At 41.4% G+C, this 26,421-nt stretch overlaps 1 protein-coding gene across 10 annotated transcripts in view; it reads right to left on the minus strand.

Moving 5' to 3' along the window:
• The window catches only part of anks1aa (ankyrin repeat and sterile alpha motif domain containing 1Aa), a 91,180-nt gene that overhangs the window by 23,357 nt on the left and 41,402 nt on the right, over positions 1–26,421 (minus strand). For 9 of the 10 annotated variants that reach the window (XM_077741521.1, XM_077741144.1, XM_077741069.1 and 6 more), the window contains 9 exons: positions 24,728–24,803; positions 24,527–24,628; positions 24,368–24,454; positions 24,096–24,265; positions 23,898–23,963; positions 23,019–23,145; positions 18,578–18,621; positions 15,942–16,032; positions 10,329–10,774 (listed from right to left, as the gene is read on the minus strand). In XM_077741521.1, the coding sequence (XP_077597647.1) occupies positions 10,329–10,774; positions 15,942–16,032; positions 18,578–18,621; positions 23,019–23,145; positions 23,898–23,963; positions 24,096–24,265; positions 24,368–24,454; positions 24,527–24,628; positions 24,728–24,803 (1,209 nt within the window). The remainder of the gene's footprint in view (positions 1–10,328; positions 10,775–15,941; positions 16,033–18,577; positions 18,622–23,018; positions 23,146–23,897; positions 23,964–24,095; positions 24,266–24,367; positions 24,455–24,526; positions 24,629–24,727; positions 24,804–26,421) is intronic. The other variant, XM_077741223.1, reaches the window with a different exon arrangement.

Below are 26,421 nucleotides of genomic sequence, written 5' to 3' on the forward strand. Positions count from 1 at the left end.
ATGGAAACAAAGGAAGTGGGCAAAAGTAATTGGACAGGTGGAAGTCAACAGGTGAATTTAATCATCAAGTATCTCACAGCAGAATTGTTGGTAGAATGACTAGCTGGCAAGAGAATTTTCTGATTTTGGGACGATTTTTCCGAATGGCGTATACCTCACTTACAAAAAAGCTCAATAATATGTGAGTATGGTAAGAATTACATTGATTGATTGTATCAGTATTTTCTTAGTTTTAATGCAAAATATGTATTGAATAGTTTGGTAAAAAAACAGGCCTATTAACTATGGAAGAGGCTGAGGTTATGGCACATCACTAATTCAAACGTTTAAGGTAAATGATGTTATCAGAGTGAGTTTTGGCAATGATAAATTGCAATGACAATAAATCCCTCAAATTGTATGGAAACTGTGGATTAATAAATTACGTCAAAGGGAATTGCAACATAGTCGTGAGCAGGTGTCAGAATGACATAAAGGGACAAAGCACTGACATCAGTCCCATCAACTCGCCTAATGATAAACCAGTCACGGTCATACATTTTTATAGAAAAGTTCCCTTTTGAAGAACACCTTTGAATAAAGTTGCATCAAGCAACCAGCCTTGGGTCAACAATTTGCTTTTCAGTTGATTCAATATGGACAAAATAGTTTGGATCTATAAAGTCAAAATGCCTAAAATGATGACTGTTTAAGTGTACAGTCTTTCCTCAATCATCGGAATTTCACTTCATTCAGTTCTTCGCGATTTTTTCTGCAGTTAATTATTAAAAAGAATTTTTAAACCATATTTATTCGAGAATAACAGGCACTCATGTATAACGTGCACCCATAATTTGTGACTGACAATTGGCTTTTTTTTTTACAATTTTAAATCCTTAAGTCTAATTCATCATCATAATAGTTAACATTTTTCCAAGTGTGATGGATCATCCTCAATTTCACCAAACAATTGATGCTATTCTTTTTAAGCAAGGATGGCGCTCTCTGGGCTGACTCGTTTCCCTGGAGCAACTTTATTTTTTATTGTTACCACTACTACCCTATAAACTTGCCGAAGGCTATTTGTAGAGGGTTAGCTTTTATAAAAGAAGGCAGATTATCGCCATCTGGCGGACAAAGACAAGTTATAGGTCTCCTTTTATACATAACGGCTGCGGAAGGAACTTTTTCATCGGCAGAGGGAAGTATTTCACCGTGATTTGTGTATAACTTACTCCCGAACGTATCTTCAGTTTTTTGGTAGAAAGTTTTTCGTGTTATACTCAAATAAATATGATAAGCTCATAAAAATGTGAAAATCCATGCTGAAACTCATGAAGTGGAAGCCACTCTTGCTACTAGGACTCAGCACTGAATTTTAAAAAGTAGTTATAATAGGGGTAACCCTACTTAGCGATTTTCCGATTATTGCGGCCATATCTTGTCTACATTAACTGCGATATTCGAGGAATTACTGTACTTAAATCCTTAGTCCTTAAATTTGTATCTGAACAAAAAAAAGGTAGTAAATGCAGTTACCATCAAATTCTATGTTTAGTACAGTGGTGCTTATCCTTCTTGGAGCTACCGAACCCCCCCAGTTTCATATGCGCATTCACTGAACACCGTTAGTTTCAGATGCGCATTCACTGAACCCCACCAGTTTCATATGCGCATTTACTGAACCTTACTTTAGTGTGTGTGTGATTTTTTTTAATTCAAGATATATAAATTCCTTGTATCACTGATTAGCCAAGTAATATCATGTGATCTTTTGTAGCCAGTGATGGTCAAGCGGGGGATGTTATCGTGAATAGACATGATGAGTCGATGTGTCTTGACCTCTGTGGCAGAGGCTCCACCGAACCCCTGAGACTGACTCACCAAACTCCCAGGATTCCATTGAACCCAGGTTGAGAACGACTGGATTAGTAGAAAGATAAAAGCATCTATCGCAATTACTGCATTTCGTTTTCAACCTACTATAACCCTTGCTCGGTTCATGCTCTATCACACCTATTATTATTGGATTGTGTCAGGAGTGGCTGGGTGGCCCCTCCTGGCATGATGTCATGATTGTTATCAGCCGTGGCAATTAGGTGATTATGTTTTCCTGGCAATTTAAGCATTATGAGTTTGTTGAATGTTGTCGGATCGTCTGGTTTCGTTCCCTGTGTTTCCACGTTTGTCATGCCGTTCACTTGACGCCACACCACGCCGCATGTTTCTTTTCTGTAGTAGTAAGTGATCAAGCCAAGTTGTTTATGTTATGTTTTTCCCGTTTATTAAACCAAGCAACAAGAGCAACATATCTGCCTCCCCTTTTCCATTTGCTTCGGCGACTCCGCACCTGGGTTCACCTTCCCCCCCGATCACGTACGCACTACGCGACGGGATCGTAACAGCACGATCCGACCATCATGGACCCAGCGGAGCGCCACCCACGCTCGCGCCGACGCGCTCGGCAACGCCAACCATCCACCTCGAAGACACCGGAATGCTTGGAGTGTAATAGAAACCCCTCAGAATCGTTTAGGAGTTTTGTAATGAACACACCGTGGTGTGGGGCTCTCAGGCACATCATTGCTGGAGATGAGTCTCAGCTGGTAGGAGAGTTAGATCCGCAGCTTACTCCTACGCCCCACCACTGCTATGCACGTCGCACTGGGAAGCCCAAACAGTTAAATCATGATGCCCAGGTGCGTACAACCACCAGAAATCGCCCAAGTTATCTTATGCCTATGACCAGCGGAATTGGTTCACCATGGAGGGAGCCTGAAGATTCTGGTGAGGAGGACGTCGTTGAGGAAATTGATTTTTTCGCTGGTGTTTCGGAATCCGATAGTGAATTCTTCGACCAATTCGGACCCCGAGACCTTTCACTGGAGGATTACCCTTATTTTTCCCCCGACAATTCCTACTCCAAATACCCCGACCAGCAATTACAGAGTGGGCTGACCACCTATTATGGGCCACCACGTGATGGCAGGGGTGCTGTGCAATCCTCCCAGAGGAGGCGCCGAGCGCCACGCCGTAGAGCGAAGCGAAAGGAGTGCCTGGACACACTAACCACTGTCCAAGCTCCTCTCCCGACCACGTCTGTCCAAGCTCCTCGGCCGACCTCGTCCGTCCAAGCTCCTCACCCGACCTCGACCACGCCTTTCCTAGTGCCCGAAGTTACTCGGCCGATCACACTGTACCAGCATCTCCTAGAAACTATGCCGACCTCACCGTTCCAAGTGGCCGAAGTTACTCGGCCGATCACGCTGTACCAGCATCTCCTAGAAACTATGCCGACCTCACCGTTCCAAGTGGCCGAAGTTACTCGGCCGACCACGCCTTTTCAAGTGCCCGAAGTGACTCGGCCGACCACGCTTTTCCAAGTACCCGAAGTTACTCGGCCGACCACGCCTTTTCTAGTGCCCGAAGTGACTCGGCCGACCACGCCTTTCCAAGTACCCGAAGTTACTCGGCCAACCACGCCTTTCCAAGTGCCCGAAGTTACTCGGCCGATCACGCTGTACCAGCATCCCCTAGAAACTATGCCGACCTCACCGTTCCAAGTGGCCGAAGTTACTCGGCCGATCACGCCTTTTCAAGTGCCCGAAGTTACTCGGCCGACCACGTCTTTCCAAGTGGCCGAAGTTACTCGGCCAACACCGCCTGTCCAAGTGGCCGAAGTTACTCGGCCAACCACGCCTGTCCAAGTGGCCGAAGTTACTCGGCCAACCACGCCTGTCCGAATTGCTGAAGTTACTCGGCCAACCACGCCTGTCCAAGTGGCCGAAGTTACTCGGCCAACCACGCCTGTCCAAGTGGCCGAAGTTACTCGGCCAACCACGCCTGTCCGAATTGCTGAAGTTACTCGGCCAACCACGCCTGTCCAAGTGGCCGAAGTTACTCGGCCAACCACGCCTGTCCAAGTGGCCGAAGTTACTCGGCCAACCACGCCTGTCCAAGTAGCCGAAGTTACTCGGCCAACCACGCCCGTTCAAGTGGCCGAAGTTACTCGGCCGACGATGCCGTTTCAAGTGCCCCAAGCTCCTGTGCCAAGGCCACGCAAAGTACTCCCGTTGCCACTGGAGTCGCCAGTCGCACCCGTACCGAAGCCACGGACCAGGTTTCCGGTGACGGACGGCCATTCTAGCACCGCTCAGTCAAGCACTGCTCTCCCAAGCACCGCTCTCCCAAGCACCGCTCTCCCAAGCACCGCTCTGTCCAGCGCCTGCCCGTCCAGCGCCTGCCCGCCCAGAAGTGGCGACGATGCTCCGGCGCCCCTGGAAGACGGGGCCGGTGACGTCAAGAGTGGTAATTCGCCGGTGCCCCTGGAGGAAGAAGCCGGCGACGTTGAGAGTGGCAATGCGCCAGTGCCCCTGGAGGACGGGGCCAGCGACGTCGAGAGAAGCAATGCTCCGGTTTCCCGGGAGGAGGGAGTTGGCTACCCCGCGAGCAAACAGGGTAAGGTGCCCGACCGTACTAAACTTCTGGTGTCTCCTAAAGGCAGGCGGCTTGGCCAAGACTTAAAGGACCAGCTGGGACGCCTGCCGGACCGACCACTGCCTCGTCTCGTTTTTGGCTGGCACGGACGCCCGCCAGACCTGCCCTTGCCTCGTCTCGTTCCTGACCGGCGCGGACGCCCGCCGGGTCAACCACAGCCTCGTCTCGTATCTGGCCGGCGCGGACGCCCGCCGGATCGTCCACTGCCCCGTCTTGTTTCTGGACGGCGTGGACGCCCGCCAGACATGCCACTGCCCCGTCTCGTTTCTGGCCGGCGCGGACGCCTGCCAGACCTGCCACTGCCTCGTCTCGTTTCTGGCCGGCACGGACGCCCGCCGGACCGACTACTGCCTCGTCTTGTTTCAGGCTGGCGCGGACGCCCGCCGGATCGACTTCTCCTTCGTCTGTTCTTGGGTTGGTGTGGACGACCCCCGGACAATGCTAGGTCAAAGCTTGTTCTTGGTTCTCATGTTAGAATTGACTTTGGGACGTCTAGGATCCGTCCCTTAGAGGGGAGGTACTGTCAGGAGTGGCTTGGTTGCCCCTCCTGGCATGATGTCATGACCGTCAGGAGTGGCTGGGTGGCCCCTCCTGGCATGATGTCATGATTGTTATCAGCCGTGGCAATTCGGTGATTATGTTTTCCTGGCTATTTAAGCATTATGAGTTTGTTGAATGTTGTCGGATCGTCTGGTTTCATTCCGTGTTTCCACGTTTGTCATGCCGTTCACTTGGCGCCACGCCACGCTGCATGTTTCTTTTCTGTAGTAGTAAGTGATCAAGCCAAGTTGTTTATGTTATCTTTTTCCCGTTTATTAAACCAAGCAACAAGAGCAACATATCTGCCTCCCCTTTTCCATTTGCTTCGGCGACTCCGCACCTGGGTTCACCCCCCCCCCCCCGATCGCGTCGCACTACGCGACGGGATCGTAACAGATTGTAAATCAGCGTAAAATTTCATCAAATTTTTTTCTTTGTATTTTTGGCAAGAGGGACAGGAACAGGCTATTGAACTGAATTTTGTGTATGATTAATTTTTGAACAGAAAATGTAATACAGATGCCTACCAAAAATGTAGAAATTCTTTATAAAGTTAATTTAGTGTCCTGCAGTTGTCTGGAAACCAAATCAGGGATAGGCTCCAGCTGATGGATATTAAAAAAAAGTTAATAAAAAGGTCTAAATCTACGCTGAAACTCGCAACCGGAAGACACATGAAAAATGGCGGGGCAGGGCAAGGGCAGCGCTTCATCTCTCAGCGCCGAAGAAGGTATCTATAATAGAGGGAGAATGGGCGCGCCAAATATTATTTATACCAGTGGTTTTCATAGTGGGCGGTACCGCCCCTCGGGGGGTGGTGTGAACTTTCAGGGGGGCGCTGACGAATAAACAGGCGAATGGGGGGCGTTGAAATAGTGAAGGGGGCGATGGAGCAATTACAGTAAAATGTGACGTTGGTGGTTGCCTTTTGGATGCAAACAGCGATCCCAAAACGCTATCCAACCCTATGGAAAGCCATCAAGTTGTTTTTCATTGCTTTTCCGACTTCCTACCTGGTTGAAAGGGGGTTCAGCGCTGTGACAAGGCTCCTCACCAAACAAAGAAACAAACTTAACATCACAGAGCGCGGTGATCTGAGACTGCTCCTGACAAACCTTCATCCTGATGTTGACAGTCTGATTGCAATGCACCAAGCCCACCCATCTCATTAGGCAGGACAGTTGTTAATGGTTACTCGTTCAGTTTTACAATTTATTTCAAGTTCAGTTCAAGGTGTTGTAATTGAAGAATAAATGATAACCATTTTTGTTTATTAAAATTGTTTTTTTTAGTCTTCAAACTGTTTGTGATTGAAGAATCAACCAATTCTTGTGACATTTAGCAATATAGTCGTTCTAGCGTTCGTTGGAAAGGGGTAAAGAGGGGGGCGTTGGCATTTTGGCCCGGCGGTGAAGGGGGCGGTGGCCAAAAAAGTTTGAAAATCACTGATTTATACAATGCCTGGATGCAATGCGTCTTGCCATTTCCTCTTTTGTTGCGAATAAATTTTGCCTATTTTTTTGGAGTCACCATTGGGAATGCCTCATTCATATTGACGTTCCTCTACGTGTTACATGAATTGCACGCAATCGCATAAATGAATATGCACTGTGGCGTTCATTTGTACATTATTTAGCTGGTAAGAACCATTTTAATGTTAATGGACTCCTCCGTGCAGTTAAAATGGAGACAAAGGAAGTTAGCACTTCCTCTCTGAAGATGCCAGCATGTGTTGGTAATCTGTATGATGCTAATAAGTAAAAATAAATGATCATAAAGTCAAGAGGTCCGAGGTGTAGCAGCTGATCTCTCCGCCCAGTTTCTGTACTGCACATTGCAGCGACCATTTTTCTCCCCGCAGCACTGCCCCTATCGTTGGCCACCGGTACGCACGTGCTGTTGTTCACCGCCCAAAGCTCGCATCTACTGAGGTGCCAATATGGCAAATTTCCATGACAAAGACACCCGGACTCCAAGGAATAAAAAATAAATAAACCAGCATTATGATGGATTTACATTGTAGATACGGCCGTGAAGCTGACATGACGATAAGAAGTCAACACACTGCATTGAGCCACTCGGAAGGAGGCTGATGATGTCGCTGCCATTGAATGTGGCAATCGTCTTGACAGTGTGAAGAAAACATCAACAATATTTACACAAGAAAAATGCCTCTCGAATCTGACGAAAAGGACTTGGACTAAAGCTCCAATAACTAATGTTTTTTTATTACCGTAATTACTTACATATAAGCCGCCCCTTGTATACGCTGCACCCTTGAAATTGCCTTAAAATTGTTGAATTGTACAATTTCTTGCGTACCAGCTGCCCCCTGATTCAAAATTTTCCCCTCCATATTCATGGTTTCATTGGGAGTACAAATGTGTTACTTTGAAGGTCAAATCATTAAAAAAAATCATCACATGAGGTATGGTAACCTGATGCTTTTTAATGATCGAAATTACAATTTTCTTACCAGAAGTTTAACATGTGACACCAAATTGCTTCTAATGTTGAAAGATCTTGATTTTGTTCGATGGTTCATTATACTACAATAGTTGTCACTTTAGAACACGAAATCAAAAGAAAAAAATCAATGCAGAATTGTTTTTAAATTCATAATTACAAGTGTAGAATCAGTCCCTTTCAAAAAGGAAGTAACGTAAGCACAACTAGGAATTGTTTCCATAGCGGTCTCTAGCTGCAATAATAGCATGAGATACACTACGCAGGTATCCATTTTAACGATTGATTATAAAAACATGTTTTTAGCGTGTGGGTGTAGCGTGTATGTTTAGGCTAGTGTATGTTTTTCCATGCCTGGCTGCGTCTTTTTTTAAAGGTGAATCCTTTGTGTGTCAAATACAGAAAAAGCACTCGTTACTGACACTGCGGTTTAAAATGCGATGTGCCGTATAGTCATGAAAATACAGTATTCACAGGGAAAATAATTCCTCTCCGTTTTATATCATTACAAAAAAATACGGGTTAATGGGAGTTTGATTCAATATGATAGATTCACCAATAGGCATTCCCAAATGCACACAAATAAAGGAGACAGGAGACTCATTTGTGGTGTTCTTGCAAGAGAGAAACGAACCTGACGCGCCTTCGTCCAAAGTTCATGCTGCCGTTAGACACATCTCTTTTGCTGTTTATTAACTTCAGACATCAGATTTTCAACAGACATCTCAGCTCACAAGGCAGGGGTGTGAAAATAGGAGTGAGAAGTCAATCGAAGTTTTAGCTCTCAAAACAAATGAAGGTTTACCGGATCTTTTCCATGTTCCAGCTGTCCAAGAGGAGTGACCTTCCTGTTGTTTAATATAACTCAGGAGCAAGCACTTACAGTGGTCAGCCAATTGCAGGGCACGCTCAAACTCATACCTCGGACCAAACTAGTGTGTCCTACAAGCCTACCCTTCTTATTTTCTGGAATGTGGCATAAAACCAGAGTACCCCGAGAAAACCCACACAGGCCCGGGGAGAACATACAAACTCCACGCAGGTGGACGACCTGGATTCAAACCCAGAACCCCAGAGCTGTGAGGCCGACACGTTAACCACTCACCTGCCAAGCCACCCCCAAATGGAAATTGTCAAGTAAAATAAAGTAACATTTCTGACTAATCTCCATCAATTGCTATAGAAGAAATATTATCTATACTTGTTTGTTTTAAATGTATTGGGAGTGACAATCTGACCTAAATGTATTTTTACTAAACTTTGCGATAATACTTTTTGTTTCCATCTACAAATCAATCACTAAATAGACTAAACTATGGTCTAAAAGTCTATCCACGGCAACGCACTTGTAACCGAACAAACAAATTTAAATTAACTTGGATTAATATATACAGAAACACTCAAACATACATTTAATGTAACTTTACACAAAACTGAATTCTAATGTTGTTTTAATTTCTTTTACCTTTGTTCTCTGGGTTAGCTGTTTGCCACGCCTGCACCCTCACGTTCGCTATCGATGGGCTCTTTGCTGTTGTATTCCCTTCAAAATATTCAGAAAATTATGCACACAAATTTCCTCACAATAGGATAATGCACGACCACTTGCCAACGAGAAGTAGTCTTGAATGAGCGATCGCGGGAGCTAACAGGTTAAGGAAGGGAAACGGGAAATGCAACAGCTCAGCCTACCTACGTATTGTTTGTGGGTAATGAAGTTTTATTCTGAGAAAGGGTGCCATTGGCTGTCGGTGTTGTGTGCAGGAGTATACTTCATTACCCAGGAAACCCTCTTTTTGAGCGTGTATGCATGTTGAGTGTTTTCTGGTCCATGTGTAGGAGAAACTCGTGTGAATAAATCGTTCAGTGCCCGTAGATATCTGTTAAATGTGAAAGAGATGCAACAAAACGCTACAATGATAAACACATTCTCGCACATCAAATTTTTTTCTCGTACCTAAAGCGAATTATTTGCTCGAAATTTTCCCCGTATCTCGAGCATCTCGTAGGGAGAGCTGCTCCTATGTAGCGGTACCACTGTATATTTTATTTCTCGTTGGCTGCTCATAAAAACATCAGGGGCACTGGCTCTACTTCCGCAACTCCCTCCTGTAATGTCTCCGGTCGCAATTCCCTCTTTGTAATGTCTCTGCGAGCACAGGGCGGAGCGTTGCATTTTCTCAGTGGTACTTTTTGCCCCTTAGCCTGTTAGCTTCCGTTGGCGGAGCGATCGCTAATACTACAAGACTACTTCTCATTGGCAAGTGGTTTTGCGTTATCCTATTGTGGGGACATTTGTGTGCATCATTTTTGGAATATTTTGTAGGGAATACAAAAGCAAACAGGCCATCGACAGTGAAAGTGAGGGTGGAGGCGGGGCCAACAGCCAACCTAGCCGGTACAAAACTGTAAAACAAAATTAAAATTAGGTTTAGTGTAAAGCTAGATTAAATTTATTTTTAAGTGTGTCTGCATCTTCATCCAGGTTCATTTCATTTTTTTATTGTTATATTACGATTCACTTGTGCAAATTCTCCCCCGCTCTAGTACCACTGTATGTATTTATGTAGTTATATGTTTAACCAGCATTTTGAAAATGGTAAACGGTCCAATTGAGCCTTGTTCCCACCCTAATTCGATTTTTTTTTATTTCCACTCACTGTTAATCACACAGCCTGACAAATTAGCCTCAAACTTTCAATTTTTTTGCGTCATATAAATAAGTCAGCTGAAGTCATTATAAAGTCACATCTTCAACCCGGCAACTTCATAATTATTCACAGCGAGAAGCGTACTTGTTTTAATGACATGATTCATAAAACTGTTTGAATGAATATTGCACTTACCTCGTCCCATTCTGAGGTGAAAGATGGCGACCTCTCGAGCCTTTTCTTCCCACTGCTGCAATTAGAAACCGATTCACTTCGATTTCCCAGTCCACCATCTTCCTCACTTGGAGGCGAAACAAGCAAATCTGAATCCGATTTCGAGAGGCTGCGGGCCAACTTCAGGTCCCTGGGAGGACGCATTCTACCAGAGACTGCCCCTAAGTCCTTTGGTTCCTTGTTCACAGTTGCATATATGGCTTTTGGGTCACCATCTGTTAGGATGGCAGCCATACTGGGACGGCAGGGTCCGGAAGAAATGGTTTGTTCTTTCGCTTTAGGCTGTAGGCCACCTGGAATCCTGAAAGGCTCGTCGCAATAATCTAAGACCGGAGACGATCCATGCAGAAGCCCAGTGAACTGCTGCGGAATACCTGCACCCTGATCCTGGTTGAGCTGCGTGTTATCTAAACAGAGAAAGCATAACATGGTCAGCAAAGATGTGAGAGCAGTTTGGGAGTGCTAAAACTGGATGAATGAATAAGTGTCTTGGGCTCATAAGAAACACCCACACAGGCACTCAAACATTTTTGTAATTGTTTCCAAGCAGGGGCGAGAGAGAGGTGGTGGCAGGCAGAGGGAGGGAAAAGTTGGGAAAAGACAGGAAGCATATGTTTTCGAGAGAAATCTCAAAATTCCACACACAGCTCGCAACCCTGTGACAAGCTGCTGCAGCCAAACGCCTGCTTGCATCCTGTATTAGCGTTTCTACGTCATTGGAAAGGTGGCTGAGTCCGGCAGACAAGCCCAATTGTCTGTTGTTTCCTTTCCGGGTCACAAAAATCACTACTCCATGCACACGCAGTGTATTTAACAAAAATAAAATGATAGATAATCAGATAACTCACCAAGGAGAGCCTTAAGCAAGGTACATATCCAGCAATGAAAAAAACCCTTCGCAAAATGGCATAGCAAGTGAAACTAAAACTATTCAATTTTCCACCTCATTCACCGGAATTACAGCCACATACAGTAAACACCCTTTTCTTTATCAAATCCACCACACAGCTCAACTTTGATTCCAAGAAGCACACTCCCTAGTTTGATTCAGTTTGCTTTTTCCGGCTGACAACACGCTGCTCTATTGCGTTCCGTTATCTGCCCGTGAGTTGTAGCTTTCCTTTTTCTGAAGTCTAATTCTGGACTCGAATGAAGGCTCAGGAATGGAAATTTGAATCGCACTATCCTTCAGTTGCCAGACTACCTAATTAGCAGTGACACATGCAGAGGGGGCATGCTTGAAGGAGACTCGACTGTCTCTGTCAGGTTCATGAGGTCAGGGGGTTTGTTGATGGGAAAACGAGTGGAGTGGTCACAACAAAAGAAAAAAGACCAGCACATGTAAAGTCTCCAAGACAAAACAGAAAAAAATCCCTGAATATAAGTCACAATAATTTATAGTTTAGTTGGTCAGATGCTCCGTTTTGTCCGAATATTTTTGCAGCTCACATTCAGTAGATTAGTTCACAACAGATGTGGGATAAGTGTTTCTTTTGGCTTTGCAAGCACAATGTTTTACTGATGATGTCATGTTTGGTTTTCAGAAACAAATGTGGTGGTGCCAACTATCATTCCAAAATGCTGCTTTGGTTTTGAGGCAATCTGTGAAAGGTAATGTCTGCAATCTATCTTTTTATTTACCTAGTGATATTTGCATGTTCACTGCAAAACTTCCCCGGTCTTATTAAGAGCAATAATATGCTGACATTTGAAGAGTTATTTCTAAGTGGTCGCATGAACTCCATGCAGAACAGCAAATTCCTACAGGAAACTGTATTTAATTTGTCACTGATGATAAACTCACTTTCGCTGACTATTCAGTCATCCTCTACCTGGTCTTCTGAGGTCTGGTTCACAGGAGGACGAGTAATCAGATCTGACTAGAGTAAGATCGGGCCGAAAAGAAAAATCCAGCCCGATCCTAACCGGCCCGCGGTTATTAGGGCTCGTCCGAGACCGGCAAATTAACTCAATTTGCAGGACTGAGCCCAAAGCAACCCCTAAATTTCATATTCTATTTGTGAGGATTCAGGACTCCCGAGTCGGGAGGAGGTGGCGTGATTTACATTCATTCGCTTCATCCTCATTATGGTCACATGGGGAGACAGACAACCATGCACAATCAGACTCATACCTAGGGGCGATTTAGTGTGACCAATCAGCCTTCTATGCATGTTTTTTGAATGTGGGAGGAAATTGGAGTACCCGGAGGAAACCAATGCAGCGCCAGGGAGAACATGCAAACTCTACACAGGTGGACCGACCTGGATTCAAACCCAGGACCCCAGAGCTGTGAGCCTGACGCGATTGTGCATGGACTACTGCTGCTACCGGACCGCGAGGCGTGATTTATTGATAACAAAATAAAGCCTGTCTTTTGTAAGAAAAGTTCAACAAGACTGTATAAACATTTAGATCTTTGATATGGTAATGTAGATGTTTGACGATTTCAGTTGTTTAAATGCCTGCTCAGCGTCGATGTGCCAGTCTTTTTGCTGTCGTAGGAGCGTAAAGCCCCACATTAACTACATTCAGGAAGCCAGCACAACTTTCTCAGTGCCCGAACGTTTAGTCGCCGGTCTTTTGGTCGCCGGTCTTTTGGTCGCTGGTCAAATTGTGACAGAGTTTACTGTTGAAACCAGCTCTCAATACTATATTCAGGAGAGAGAGTTTAATATCTAACTACTGTTTAATATCTAAGTAATGTTGAAAACAGTATAGATATTAAACACTCTCTCATGAATTTAATTTTGAGAGCTGGTTTCAACAGAACTTAGATATTAAACAGTACTTAGATATTAAACATTACTTAGATATTAAACATTACTGAGATATTAAACATTACTTGGATATTAAACATTACTTAGATATTAAACATTACTTAGATATTAAACATTACTTAGATATTAAACATTACTTAGATATTAAACATTACTTACATATTAAACATTACTTAGATATTAAACATTACTTGGATATTAAACATTACTTGGATATTAAACATTACTTTGATATTAAACATTACTTAGATATTAAACTTTACTTAGATATTAAACATTACTCATATATTAAACATTGCTTAGATATTAAACATTACTTAGATATTAAACTCATGAATATAATTTTGAGAGGTGGTTTTAACAGTAAACTCTGTCAGCATTTGACCGGCGACCAAACGTCCGATCACTAGTTTTCTCCAGGAACAATCAATTTGAAGCTTTTCCAAAACTCACCATCTTTTCAGTTCTAATGTCTTTACTTTATCCTTAAATTCTCCATATTCAATATTATTGCGGAGGGGAAGAGAGGGCGGCGGTCACATGACGTGTGCAGAGCATTCTCTGGCTCTGCAGCTCTGCCTCTAATTGCAATTACAGTAGTACCTTCGCTGTTTTATCCCAAATGATTTATTTTAGAAAGTAATAGTAGCATACTTTATTTCAGCATCCAGACATCATTTTAGTATATACTTTTATGAACATTTGTTTATTAAAAAAAAAAAAGACAGTGAGAGACCACACAGTTTTAGTATACTTTTTTCAGCTGACTGTCGGACGAATTGCTCTTGCTTACCACTGTGTGACTAACATGCCTTCATAGTTCTCCACCCTTCGACAGGTTGTATTTCATATCGTGCTTTTTGTCGTTGTACGGTATTATTCGACATAGATTGCGTGACACCTTAGTTTGGAGTTGTTTGGCCTTGAGTGCCTTTTCCTTAGTTTACTCGCCAACTCGGTCATGCTCACTTGTTGTACTTTGTCATACTCTTTCTTTGGGCATGCTCTTTATGTTTAAATAGATCATTTGTTCATTCTCAATGGTTGATCATTCATAACAAGTACCTCTACTTACGAATGCTTCTACATACAAATTATTCAAGTTACAAAATTATTTGATGGGAAACATTTTGTTTCAAGATACAAAAAACAATCCAAGTTTTAAAAATCAAACATCCCCCGAAAAAATTCCTCTAACCAGAATTTTATTTTGAAATTGTTGTGGTAGAGTTGCTTTACCATTGACTCCCGTATTTTTGCTGAATGCTAAATTATTGAAATGTGATGTTTTTACAAAACTGGATATAAAGCTGACCCGATTGCATAAAAGTAACATCATGTGGAAAAATAATACCTCTACTTATGAATGCCTCTAGGTGTGAAATTTCCAGGTTATGAAAGCTTTTTATATGTAAAAAAGTGCCTCGAAATAAGAAACCTTTCCCAGCAACAAAACCCCCAAAAGTACATGCATTTCTGATCCGTCATTTTATTTTGAAAATGTTGTCGTGGATGCATTGATTCTCACATTAGAAGCTCCCTACACCCTTTATGAGCTCTCATTGGCTGTCTCACAACAACCGTCCATTTTCTCCAACCCATTGGCTTAAACTTATTTATGCTTGGGGAAGCTGTAGTCGACTGCTTCGACCTGAACGGCAGCCTTTCGTGGGTTAAATTGTGCTGCGGTGGCAGGCAATGGGTCAAATTGTCAGTAATAATGCCGTTGACAAGTTAGTTGGTCAATGTGCACCTAAATGGATACATGACTAAATAAAACTCTCGGCAATACACAAGGAATTCAAAGAAAAGGGCAGCCACCTTTGCAACTGAACAAATCAGAAAAAAACGGGGGAGTAACAAACTTTCCGACTTTCCGACTCTGTGTTTGTGTGCTATCTCTATGTTGCATCCCGGTAGCTCTCTCTTGTTCCCATGCATTTTAACACGGGTTTGTATTTATATGTTATTCATTTTGTGACATTAACAAATATATTCATGACAATGTTCTCTATTTTTGTGTGTTTCTCACATCTTTATTACAAAATTGGGACATGATGACCAATTTTAAAGGGTTTAGTTGGTAGATGTGTGAGGACAGTGGAACGAATCAGAGAATTTACCTATAAAACACATCTCTGCTTACAAATTTTTCAAGTTACAAAAAAAGTTCTGGAACCAATTAATTTCGTAAGTAGAGGTATGACTGTATTTTAAACAACTGCAGACGCAGGAGCCCAACAATGTGACATGCTTTATTTCACTGTTGCCAACATGTTTGAATGTCATTAGTAATGTAAACAATTAAAAAATGTACTAACTTTGCAAAAGATAAAAAATTAAACCCTTATTTGGTAAAAATATACAAAGTATCTGTATAAAATACTACAAATATAATTATCTAAAAATGTCAACTGATTGATACTAAAGGAAATAAAAAAGAAATGATGGCAAATTATTGATCAAAAATGGTACTGAATCAGTTTTTGAAAAAAAAAAAACGGCAACCTATTTAATATCAATAGCGGAAGGGAGGTAAGAGCCCAGACTACTCTGCCCAAATAAATTCAAAGATATGGTACAAGCATCAGTACATGTTAACATTACCATTTTATTGTTCAAGACTCCCATATTACCTGGATCTTGACTAGTTTGATCATCGGTAATGACATGTGCTCTCATCATTTCACAAAACACACAATGTTAAATGATAGGATTCCAGAGTGACACTACGTACGGTAAATTATTCACTGTAAATATACATTGAGTGTATAAACCACAACGAAGACATTACCTCCTTGGTGAAGGCCCACCCATCCTGAAGGATGCAGTGTTTCTTTTGTCAAATTTTGTGTATCAGGATGATTTAGAGAGTTGGGTTTGCACTGTAATGATGGAAAAAATGAAAAAATATTTTTTTTCCAAATTCACAAAAATCACTTTGAATACGTTCATGTTCACAATCGATCTAGTTGCCCCGCTAATGGTGCATCAGGCTAGCCTCATACGACAAGTAATTGACATGATGATTAGAGGTAAGATCTTAAGCCCGAGCCCGGGCCTGAACTGACTGGACGCGAAATTCGGGTCCGGTCAGGCCTAAAATGTCGGCTCGGGCTGGGCTTCTCTCGTTGACTTATATAAATGTATACCAAAACGATGTGTGGTCTCTTTTCCTGACTTTTTAAATATAAATATGTTTATAAAAATGTATACTAAAACAATATGTGGCTACTGAACTAAGTACAGTGGTATCTCGTCATACGAGTGCCCCGATATATGAGCAATTTGATATACAATTTCAGGCAAATATTTGTCTTGAGATAAGACACAAATTTTGATTTATGAGCATCCAGCGGACGCGAGAGGCTGCTCATAAGAACATCATTGGCACTGTCTTTCTGGTCGCAACTCCCTCGTGTAATGTCTCTACAAGCACTGGGCAGAGCGTTGCATTTTTTGCATGTTTTTTCCTGTTAGTCAGTGAGAATGGCATGTATACTACTTCTCGTTGGTAAGGGGCCGTGCGTTATCCTATTGTGAGGACAATTGTGTGCATCATTTTGGAATATTTTGAAGCGAATATAAAAGCAAACAATCCTGGATAGGTTGCATCTGAAAGTCAGGGTGGAGGCAGGGCAAATAGAGCCAATCCGGGAGAAGTAATGTATAAAAATGTAAAACAAAATTAGAATTAAGTTTAGTGTAAGGTTAGATTACATTTACTTTTAAGTGTGTCTGTATATATTAATCCAAGTTAATATAAATGTATTTGTTGTGTTACAAGTACGTTGCCGTGGAAAGTCACCCCACCCATTCTCTCTGTCCGTCTGTCTCCCCTCTGCAAAATCCGTCCGACTTTAATATATTATTAAACACATTTGATTACTATTAAACCACTAGTTATGTGTTACTTTGGTAATAGATGGCAAACTAGAAGAAACAAAACAGTTTTTCCAATCCAATATCCTGTTTCTGAGAATTTTTCAGAGGGTTGGAACGAATTAATTTGTTTTTAGCACATTTCAATGGGAAACGTTCGTTCGAGTAACGAGAATTTTGACACACGAGCTAATTCCCGGAACGAATTAAGCTCGTATCTCGAGGTACCACTGAACGAGCTCAGTCCCGGAACGAATTAAGCTCGTATCTCGAGGTACCACTGTAGTTGAGGAATTAATCGATAGAAATGTAAAGATTTATTAATAGATGAATGTCACAGTTTTCCATCATTCTTTTATTCCTTTTATTTCCCTTTCTTGAATGATCAGACTGAGAAAGGTAGTGCACTCCACAAAGCTGCCCTTGTTATAAAATAAATAATTTGGATTAAAAAAAAGGGTTGTATGTAATTGCTATTTAACTACTAAACCGGAGCCGCAGAGCCAGAGCATGCTCTGCGCACATGAATATCTTAATAATCTTCCCCTCTGCAAGTCTGCATCTATTTTGGCCCGGTATCCCCAATTTGGGGGAGCAAGAAGTTAAGGATGAACTTAAGACAAGAGGACTGAAAAGACAAACAGGCACCGGTAAGAGTGAGGTGTGGAAAAGCTTCAAATTGATTGTTGAAAATGCTACACAAACTTGCGTTGCTTTCCCAGAATGTAGTCAATGTGGCGCTTTGCTTTAATACGAGAGCAAAAGGACTGGCACCTTGACGCTGATGAGGCATTTAAAAAGCTGTTATTTTAAATTTTGTTTTAATGTAATAACAAGTTCATATATCTTTTCCCATTTATTTTATTTGCATTATTCTATTTAAAGCCCAGTTGGCTGCGATATTTCTCCGCATAATTAAGCAAATGCGCATCAAGTTCTCTCTTTCGCTCTCTATGTCTGGCCTTTTATTCTGTGTTCCAGCGTTATTTAGTTGTGCAAATTCATTTATTGTGTTCATAAAAAGACATAGATTATTTTAACCTTAAGAAATCTTGCAATTTTTTTTCTGCCCAAAACACGATGGACTAAAATGAACTAAAAAATTGCAGGCTATTACATTTTCATAAAGAAAAGTGTTGAAACTTATAGGCAAATGTATGCATGACTGTGTAATGCCCTATCAGTGTCATAGGTAGTAGCGGGGGCCATCATTTGCAAGAAACACCGTGATTAAATCAGCATCTTGTCACAACTCACAGTGATGTTGCGACGCTAACATTACAGTCCACATCTGGGTTTGCTTTGGGCTCGGGCATGCAAACCAAGTTAATTTGTCAGCCTCGGGCCGGGTTGGGCTTTAATACCCGTGGGCCGGGCTGAGTCGGATCAAGATGGATTTTTCTTAGGCCCGATCTTACCTCTAATCCCATGATCCATCAGCCATTATGTGGCCAGACTCAAGACAGGCTCTTTGGAAGAACCGTTTGTGAAGAATTGGTCATTCAAAAATACGGACAACCAATAAAAATTTTAAAAAGCGATACATACTTGAGGTAAGACACTGTTGGATAGCTGGATACGTGCATTTTTGTCTGAGGAGACAAAAAGCATGGGATAAATTAACGAGTACTGTGATCCTTCACTACTTAACTGCTTCAACTTTTGTGGCTTCAGTTGTTTCGTATTTTTTTTTATCTTAGACATATAAATTAAAAAAGGTTCATAAAAATGTCAAAATACACTCTGAAACTTGCACAGGAGAAGAAAAATGTCAGAAGTCTTCTTTGGCGTTAAAATGGGTGGCGGCTGGATGAGCAGCGGTCAGAGGCTCTTGCTACTTGTGCGCTCTTTTCATGTGTTTTGTTTGTGTTGTCATAAGTTTTTCGTCAAACCGGACTTTAAATTCAGCTATAACTGTTCAGACTTATCAAACATTAATTACCAGCAGCGAATTGAGGTTTCTAGTGACATTCAACGTGAACATAGCACACCGGAGATCGCGACACAGGTGTCCCAATGGCTTGTTATTAGGTCTAGTCACCGAAATAGTAAGGAAAGAAAACAGATGGGGGGCTGCCGAGCGGGTCTATAGTGTAAGCTCAGGAAACAACCAATCAGACCTCCACTGCCCAGCATATACCTTTCCAACGTCAGATCCAATGTAAACAAAACGGATGATTTGGAATTAGAGCTTGCTGCTAATCGCTACATTCGCGAATGCTCTTTGCTAACCGTCCGTCCAGACACGACTCCATTTCCTGAGAGTATTCAGGAGGAACATCTTTGACACTAAGTTTCTGGTAACCTTCTAAAGAGCCACTGTGGAGAGCATCCTGACATACTGCATTACAGTGTGGTACGCTGGAAGCACGGCAAGGCCATGCTGGGGGTGATCAACACTGCCCAGAAGATCATCGGCTGTTCTCGGCCCTCACTGGATCACATTGCCAGCCCTCGCTACCTCAGCAGAACCAGGATTATTGTTAGGGACCCAGACCACCCTGGTCACAACCTGTTCCAGCTGCTGCCCTCTGGCAGACACTACAGGTCTCATAAAGCACGGACAAATAGACTTGGGGACAGTTTTTTTTCCACAGCCATCAGGACTCTGAACTTGCGTTATCACGACACACAATCCCTTCTGTGCAATAACTTTGTGCAATGTGCAATATCTTAAATTGTGCAATATTCTAGAATTTACCTTGCCAGGATTCGTCTTTTTATATTTTCATATTACTTATTTATGTTTTTTTTACTGGGAAAACGCACTTTGTGGAGTAGCACCACCAATTTCGTTATACGCAGCTGAGTATAATGACGATAAAGGCTTTTGATTTGATCCGATTTAATAATCACGGAGACGTGGCTATACCTACAAATACCCAACGCCACGGTGCAGCCGCACGTTACTTAGATCAGACAGGACGTGCGAGAAAAGAAAAAAAGAGGTGGTGGGCTTTGCTTTCATGTGAATCAAGGATGGTTTAAAAATAGCACTGTTCTAGTAAAACACTGTTCCCCAGACATAGAATTCACGTTGTTGAGATGCAGACCCTTCATTCTGCCCAGAGAGATAGCCGTTGTTATCATCACTGCTATAGGTGAGATCTTTCGAAATTCGGGTCGGGTCTGGCTTAAAATGTCAATCATTACTTCAGTTTCGGGTTGGGTCGGGGTGGCTGGGTCTGTCTCTCAATGAAAAAAAAAAGTATGCAAAAACAGTGTGTGGTCTCTCTCGCTCACGTTTTAAAAAATAAATATATGTTTAGAAAAATGTATACTAAAACGATGTATGAATACTCAACTAAGGAATACTTAAAAAATAATTTGGATAAAACAGAGAAGGCGCTGTAATGTAATTGCAATTGGAGCCGCAGAGCATACTCTGCGCACGTCATATGAACGCCGCCGTCTTAATAATCTTCCCCTACACCATTCCGCATTTATTTTGACCTGGTATCTCCAATATGGAGGAGGGAGCAGTTAAGGATAAACTAAAGAAAGGAGAACTGAAAAGAAAAACACGCAAGAAGATGAGGTGTGGAAAAGCTTCAAATTGATTGCTGAATATGCAACAGAAACTTGCGTTGGCTTCGCCTTTTTCATTGAAGGCAAATGTGATTATGTAGCCTTACAAGAAATGCGGTCCTGTCTAACTCATCATACAGTAATGTCTGCCCAACCTGAAGCATCTAACCGCATTACAGCAATCATTTTTTGACAAGAAAGAAGGTTTTTGCTCTTCTGTGGACCAATATGTTATACTGTGGATATGTAGATCGATCGCCTGCTGATGGCAAGCAAATCAGGGGAACGAGGCATGAGCTGCAGATGTAACCAGAGAACTGCTTAAATACTGAATACTTTTTTTTACTGGAAAGAATATTTGGGAAGTACAGTTAAATCTTGTTACTATGCCACCTTCTTACTATGCCACTCTCGCTATTATGCTACTTTTGCTCGGTCCCGACAAAATTCAAAACAAAATAAATTTACTATGCCACTCTCTAATCTCGTTACTAAGTCACCTTTTTGTGTGTGTGTTGTAATTTCAAATTCATTTGTTTTTAAAATTTAGCCCGCAATGTCAGCTCAGAAACACAAGAGAACCGACTTTACACTGCAGGAGAAGGAGATAATCGATGCTTCGAAGGAGTCGAATCAGTCCAAGCTAGCCAGGGGGATAAGCAAGAAATGGTGCGTCGAAGTTAAGAGAACCAACAAATCAATCAAAGCTGGAGTTCCGTCAAAGCGCATGAAGCTGACGCAGGCTCCAAGACTCAAAGCTCAATGAGGGGGCGCTCTTGTGGCTGAAGTAAGCAAGAGGACAGAGTGTGCCTGTCAGCGGCGATGTCATCAAGGTCAAGGCGATGGAACAGGCCGAGCTGATGCACATCCTGGACTTAGTTAGACATTGAGATGCTCAAGATCCGCCAAAAGAAGATGCTGTCAGGAACGGCCGTTTGTCCCTGCAGGCTTGCCTTAAAGCAGTGCTTCTCAAATAGTGGGGCGCGCCCCCCTGGGGGGGCGCGATGCGATACCTGGGGGGGCGCGTGTAACCCTGGGGAACAGGATTTTATTTGGCCGTACTAGTATAAAGTGTAATTGCGCATCCACAACAGTAGCTGGCAGTGGCGCTCTCATTGTTACTTCTGTCATGTTTGTGAGAGTGCAACATTTCACATGTTGTACCTATAACACTTTTATAAAATGATTTTATTTATAGTCACGGTGGGAAGTGGGGGGGGGCGCGAATAGTTTTCTTCTTGCTAGGGGGGGCCTAACAGAAAATAATTGAGAAGCACTGCCTTAAAGGCAGAGCAGCTGGAATCAATCTGTTGATTACTTTCTGAGTTTGTATTTAAACACCAATTCGTTCTATTATCATTGTCGAATCGTCTCCTGCAAAATCTTGCAATTCCTACATGTCCTCCATATTCCTGGATGTCACTGCGTGGATACAATAGCCATGCAGCCACGCTACCTTTTTCTTCGATAACACTCGTTCTCCTCTTTGCGGTTTTCCGTTTCACAAGTCCTTGTTGTTTTGTAATATGACTTCTAAGTTATTGAAGTTGTTGCTTCTAAGCTAAACTGCCTCTCCTAATCCTGCTTACCCGTGACTGGGTCCAAATCCATTCCCGATTGCGCCACGACGCGGCACGGTCATAACAGATGCACCAGCAACAATGTTTTTGAACTTTGGACTGAGCTGATGGATAACATGAGAAAATAAATCCCCTTTTTTTTTTTTTTTACTATAGAACCTTTTTAAAAACCCTTACCTTGCCATTCTCGCCACTATGACACTTGTGCTTGATCCTTACGGGTGGCATAGGTCAGTGTTCCCTCGGTTATCGCGGTTAAGGGGGCCAGGACCACCCGCGATAAGTGAATTTCCACGAAGTAGGGATTCCCCTTCAAAAATGCTTAATTTGAATTGAATTCCAAAAAATATATATATATATTTTAAAATTTTTATTTTTATTTTTTACCCCCCTGTATACAGTACACCATATAGAATACGGGCAGAGAGAGTGAAATTCATGTTATAACAAAGAAAACTGTAAAATGTGTTGTTTCAATGTAATATTTGTATTATTTTTATTTTTACAAAAAGAAATCTGCGAAGCTCTGAGTCCGCGATAGCTGAACCGCGAAGTAGCGAGGGAACACTGTAATGAGATTTGACTGTATGACGAAAGGATTAATTGTCCAATCAGCAGCTAATAAGTATTTTTTTAAAGTTCCTCCAATTAAAAAAAAGTATTCAATTTGACCTTGCCCTGTTTGAATATATGTTGTTGCCGCGGAGTTATGGAACAATCCACGTGTCGTATTAAGTGAGTGATTGATTATGCATAATTCTAACCAGTTACCTAAGAGTTTGTTAAATATGTAGTCTACCCTGAATAAATTTAATGGTGCTAAATCATGACTTTACCCCCAATGTTGATTTCTGTCACGTTATAGAGTAGCAGAAATCTACCTGTATGAAGCTGGGACTCTTGGTTTGGTGGTGGGACTTTAGTTTGAGCAGTCAGCAACAACTCATAAGTATGATCCTCCTCAGCAGTTTGTCTTCGCTCATCAATACTGATATTCGTAAACAGACCCTGCAGATACAAATGTGAGAAAAAAATCTTTTCAACTTAACTTGACAAAACTTACTGAACAACAAGCTGTAAAAAATGGAAAACAGTAACTATTGTTGTAATTGGCTCTGACGCAGAGAGTAACCTCTACAAGATAGTAAAAAAAAACAATGACACCTTTTTTATTAGACAAATGTGGCTATATATAATGTGGCCACATTTGTCTAATAAAAAAAGGTGTCATTGTTTTTTTTACTATGCATGCGTACTTACATACGTACATACGTACGTACGCACGTACGTACGCACGCACGTATATATATATATATATATATATATATATATATATATATATATATATATATATATATATATATATATATATATATATATATATATATATATATATATATATATATATATATATATATATATATATATATATATATATATATATATATATATATATATATATATATATATATATATATATATATATATATATATATATATATATATATATATATATATATATATATATATATATATATATATATATATATATATATATATATATATATATATATATATATATATAGTCTTCATCAGTTTTTTAAATATATTTTGCTTTGGTGCTCATTTTGGATCTTTTTTTGTTGTTGTTCATTTATAAAAACCTTATTGATTCTAATAAAAACCATAATCCTAATTTTGCAAAGTTGAGACTTACAGTACATTTAACAAAATGATATTTTCTTTTTAAAAAATCTCACTTCTGAGCTCACTGCTTCCTCAAGAGCAGGACCAGTGTGTGATGAGTGGACCAAGTAGCGATCTTTCTGCAATAGAGATTGTTACCAAGTTAAATACAGCAAATCCTCCACAGTACCTCAGAATAGCACGATCACCCTCTTGTGGATGTAAGACGTTATCGCGCGCATCATTTTTTAAAATGCATGCATACTCCCAACCTTTCCTGCTTCACTGTCTGGCCTTCCAGAATCCCTGTCCGAGGATTTGCCGCTTGTGACGCTATCCAAAGAATGGCACGAGGTAGCTTCAAACAGAGATTCATAGGGGCTTTCCTCCTCTGGCAGTGGGGCTAGCCCTGAGATCAAGTCGTTCACTTTCTTAAGCTCGCCTAGAAATAAGTTTAGAATGTATACACAAAGGCATGGATAAAGAAGTAACCCATCTTTTCAAATTATTGAATGACCTGATAAAATAATCTCTCAAATGTTACCTTTGTTTTTAGGACTGGGACTATCCAAGGCTTGAGGTATTGGTGGAGGCGGGAGATCGATATCTGGTGGTTTTCCGCTCATAAGCCCTACAGAAGGCAAATAAGAGATTCAATCACAGTTATAAAATCACTGCTATATTTGTGTGCGAATACGCCGACCTTGGATGAGCGCTGCTATAGCTTTGCTCTTCTGAGAAGGCATGTCTTTGACCTTGTCTAGCGCCGTCAAGCCCTTCTGGTCCAAAATGTTAACATCGATGCCTAAAATTTATCAAATATAGGAGTTTCACCACCATTTTTTTTTCTTCCAAATTCAACAATTTGTCCAGTCAATAAGAAGGATTAAAATTCACATCTAACCTGCTGTGAGAAGTTTCTGTACCACATCTATCTTTCCAAACAGGGCAGCTTCGTGGAGTGCACTACCTTTCTCAGTCTGATCATTCAAGAAAGGGAAATAAAAGAGGAATAAAAGAATGATGGAAAACTGTGACATGCACCTATTAATAAATCTTTACATTTCTATCGATTAATTCCTCAACTACAGTGGTACCTCGAGATACGAGCTTAATTCGTTCCGGGACTGAGCTGGTATGTCGATATTCTCGTAACTCAAACGGACGTTTCCCATTGAAATGAACTAAAAAAATTTTAAAAAAATGTTCCAATCCTCTTAAAAAACATGATATTGGATTGGAAAAAATGTTTGATTTGTTCTAATTTGCCATCTATTAACAAAGTATCAAATAACTAGTGGTTTAATAGTGTACTAAAATGTGTTTGACAGAACTAGAATTTGAAGGATTTCACGGAGGCTAAAGAGAGGGCGGATGGGGGGCGAGCTTTAGAGACTTTTTGCACCGATGAATCTTAATATAACAAACAAATGTGAATTAACTTGGATTACGATTCAGACACACTCAAAAATAAATGTAATCTAACCTAACACTAAACTTAATTCTAATTTTGTTTAACATTTTTATACCTTTTTTCTCCCGGGTTGGCTCAGTTTGCCCCGCCTCCACCCTGAGTTTCAGATGCAACCTATCGATGGTAGTTTGCTTTTGTATTCCTTTCAAAATTTTCCGAAAATTATGCACTTAAATGTCCTCACAATAGGATTACGCATGACCACTTGTCAACGAGTAGTATATATAACTCGTATTAACGATCGCCTCGCCACTCGCAATGAATAACGTGAGAAAAAAAACACTGAAAAAATGAAACACTCCGCCCAGTGCTCGCAGAGACATTACAAAGAGGAAGTTGTGACCAGAGACATCACACGAGGGAGTTGCGGGGAGAGACAGAGTGCCCATGATGTTGTTATGGGCAGGATCTCGCGTCTGCTGTCTGCTCATATATCAAAATTTGTCTTGTATAAATATTTGCCTGAAATTTTACTCGTATCTCGACCTTCTCGTATGTCAGGCCACTTGTATATCGAGGTACCACTGTATTGCTATTCATGACCACGATTCGGATGAAAAAGATTGTGTCATACTCAAATGATGAGACTCTTGCACTGAGTGTCAAAAATCTTTTTGTTGCACCATACAACTCAGACTCCACTTTTCAGATTTTACATTGTACTGGCCTGATAGACATAAGACTTGGACCAGCACATCCTTTTCACTGATTTTAAGGTAAAATGACTGAAAAAATTGAATTCAATTTCACAACTTACAAGCCAATTTGTTCAAGCATTATAGTTTCAAACTCCATTTTAGAAACAAATTTCAGAATCTGTTTATTACAATGAAAAGCTGAGAGTAATGACACTAATGGTAGGCCACATTCTACTCCTCTAACAGCAACTGTTTTAAAGAGGGTCAAAAAGATACCTGCTAAGCACACCCATGTTCTCAAAAAAATTCTTAAATTATAAAATAAAAAATTACACATACTAACATACTCTAAATTGCCCTTAGGTGTGAGTGTGAGCATAAATGGTTGTTTGTCTCCCCGTGCCTTGCGATTGGCTGGCTACCAATTCATGGTGTCCCCCGAAGTCAGCTGGGATGAAATCCAGCAATATCCATTTTATCTAAATA

This window comes from Stigmatopora nigra, chromosome 1, assembly GCF_051989575.1.
Source record: "Stigmatopora nigra isolate UIUO_SnigA chromosome 1, RoL_Snig_1.1, whole genome shotgun sequence".
NCBI lineage: Eukaryota > Metazoa > Chordata > Actinopteri > Syngnathiformes > Syngnathidae > Stigmatopora > Stigmatopora nigra.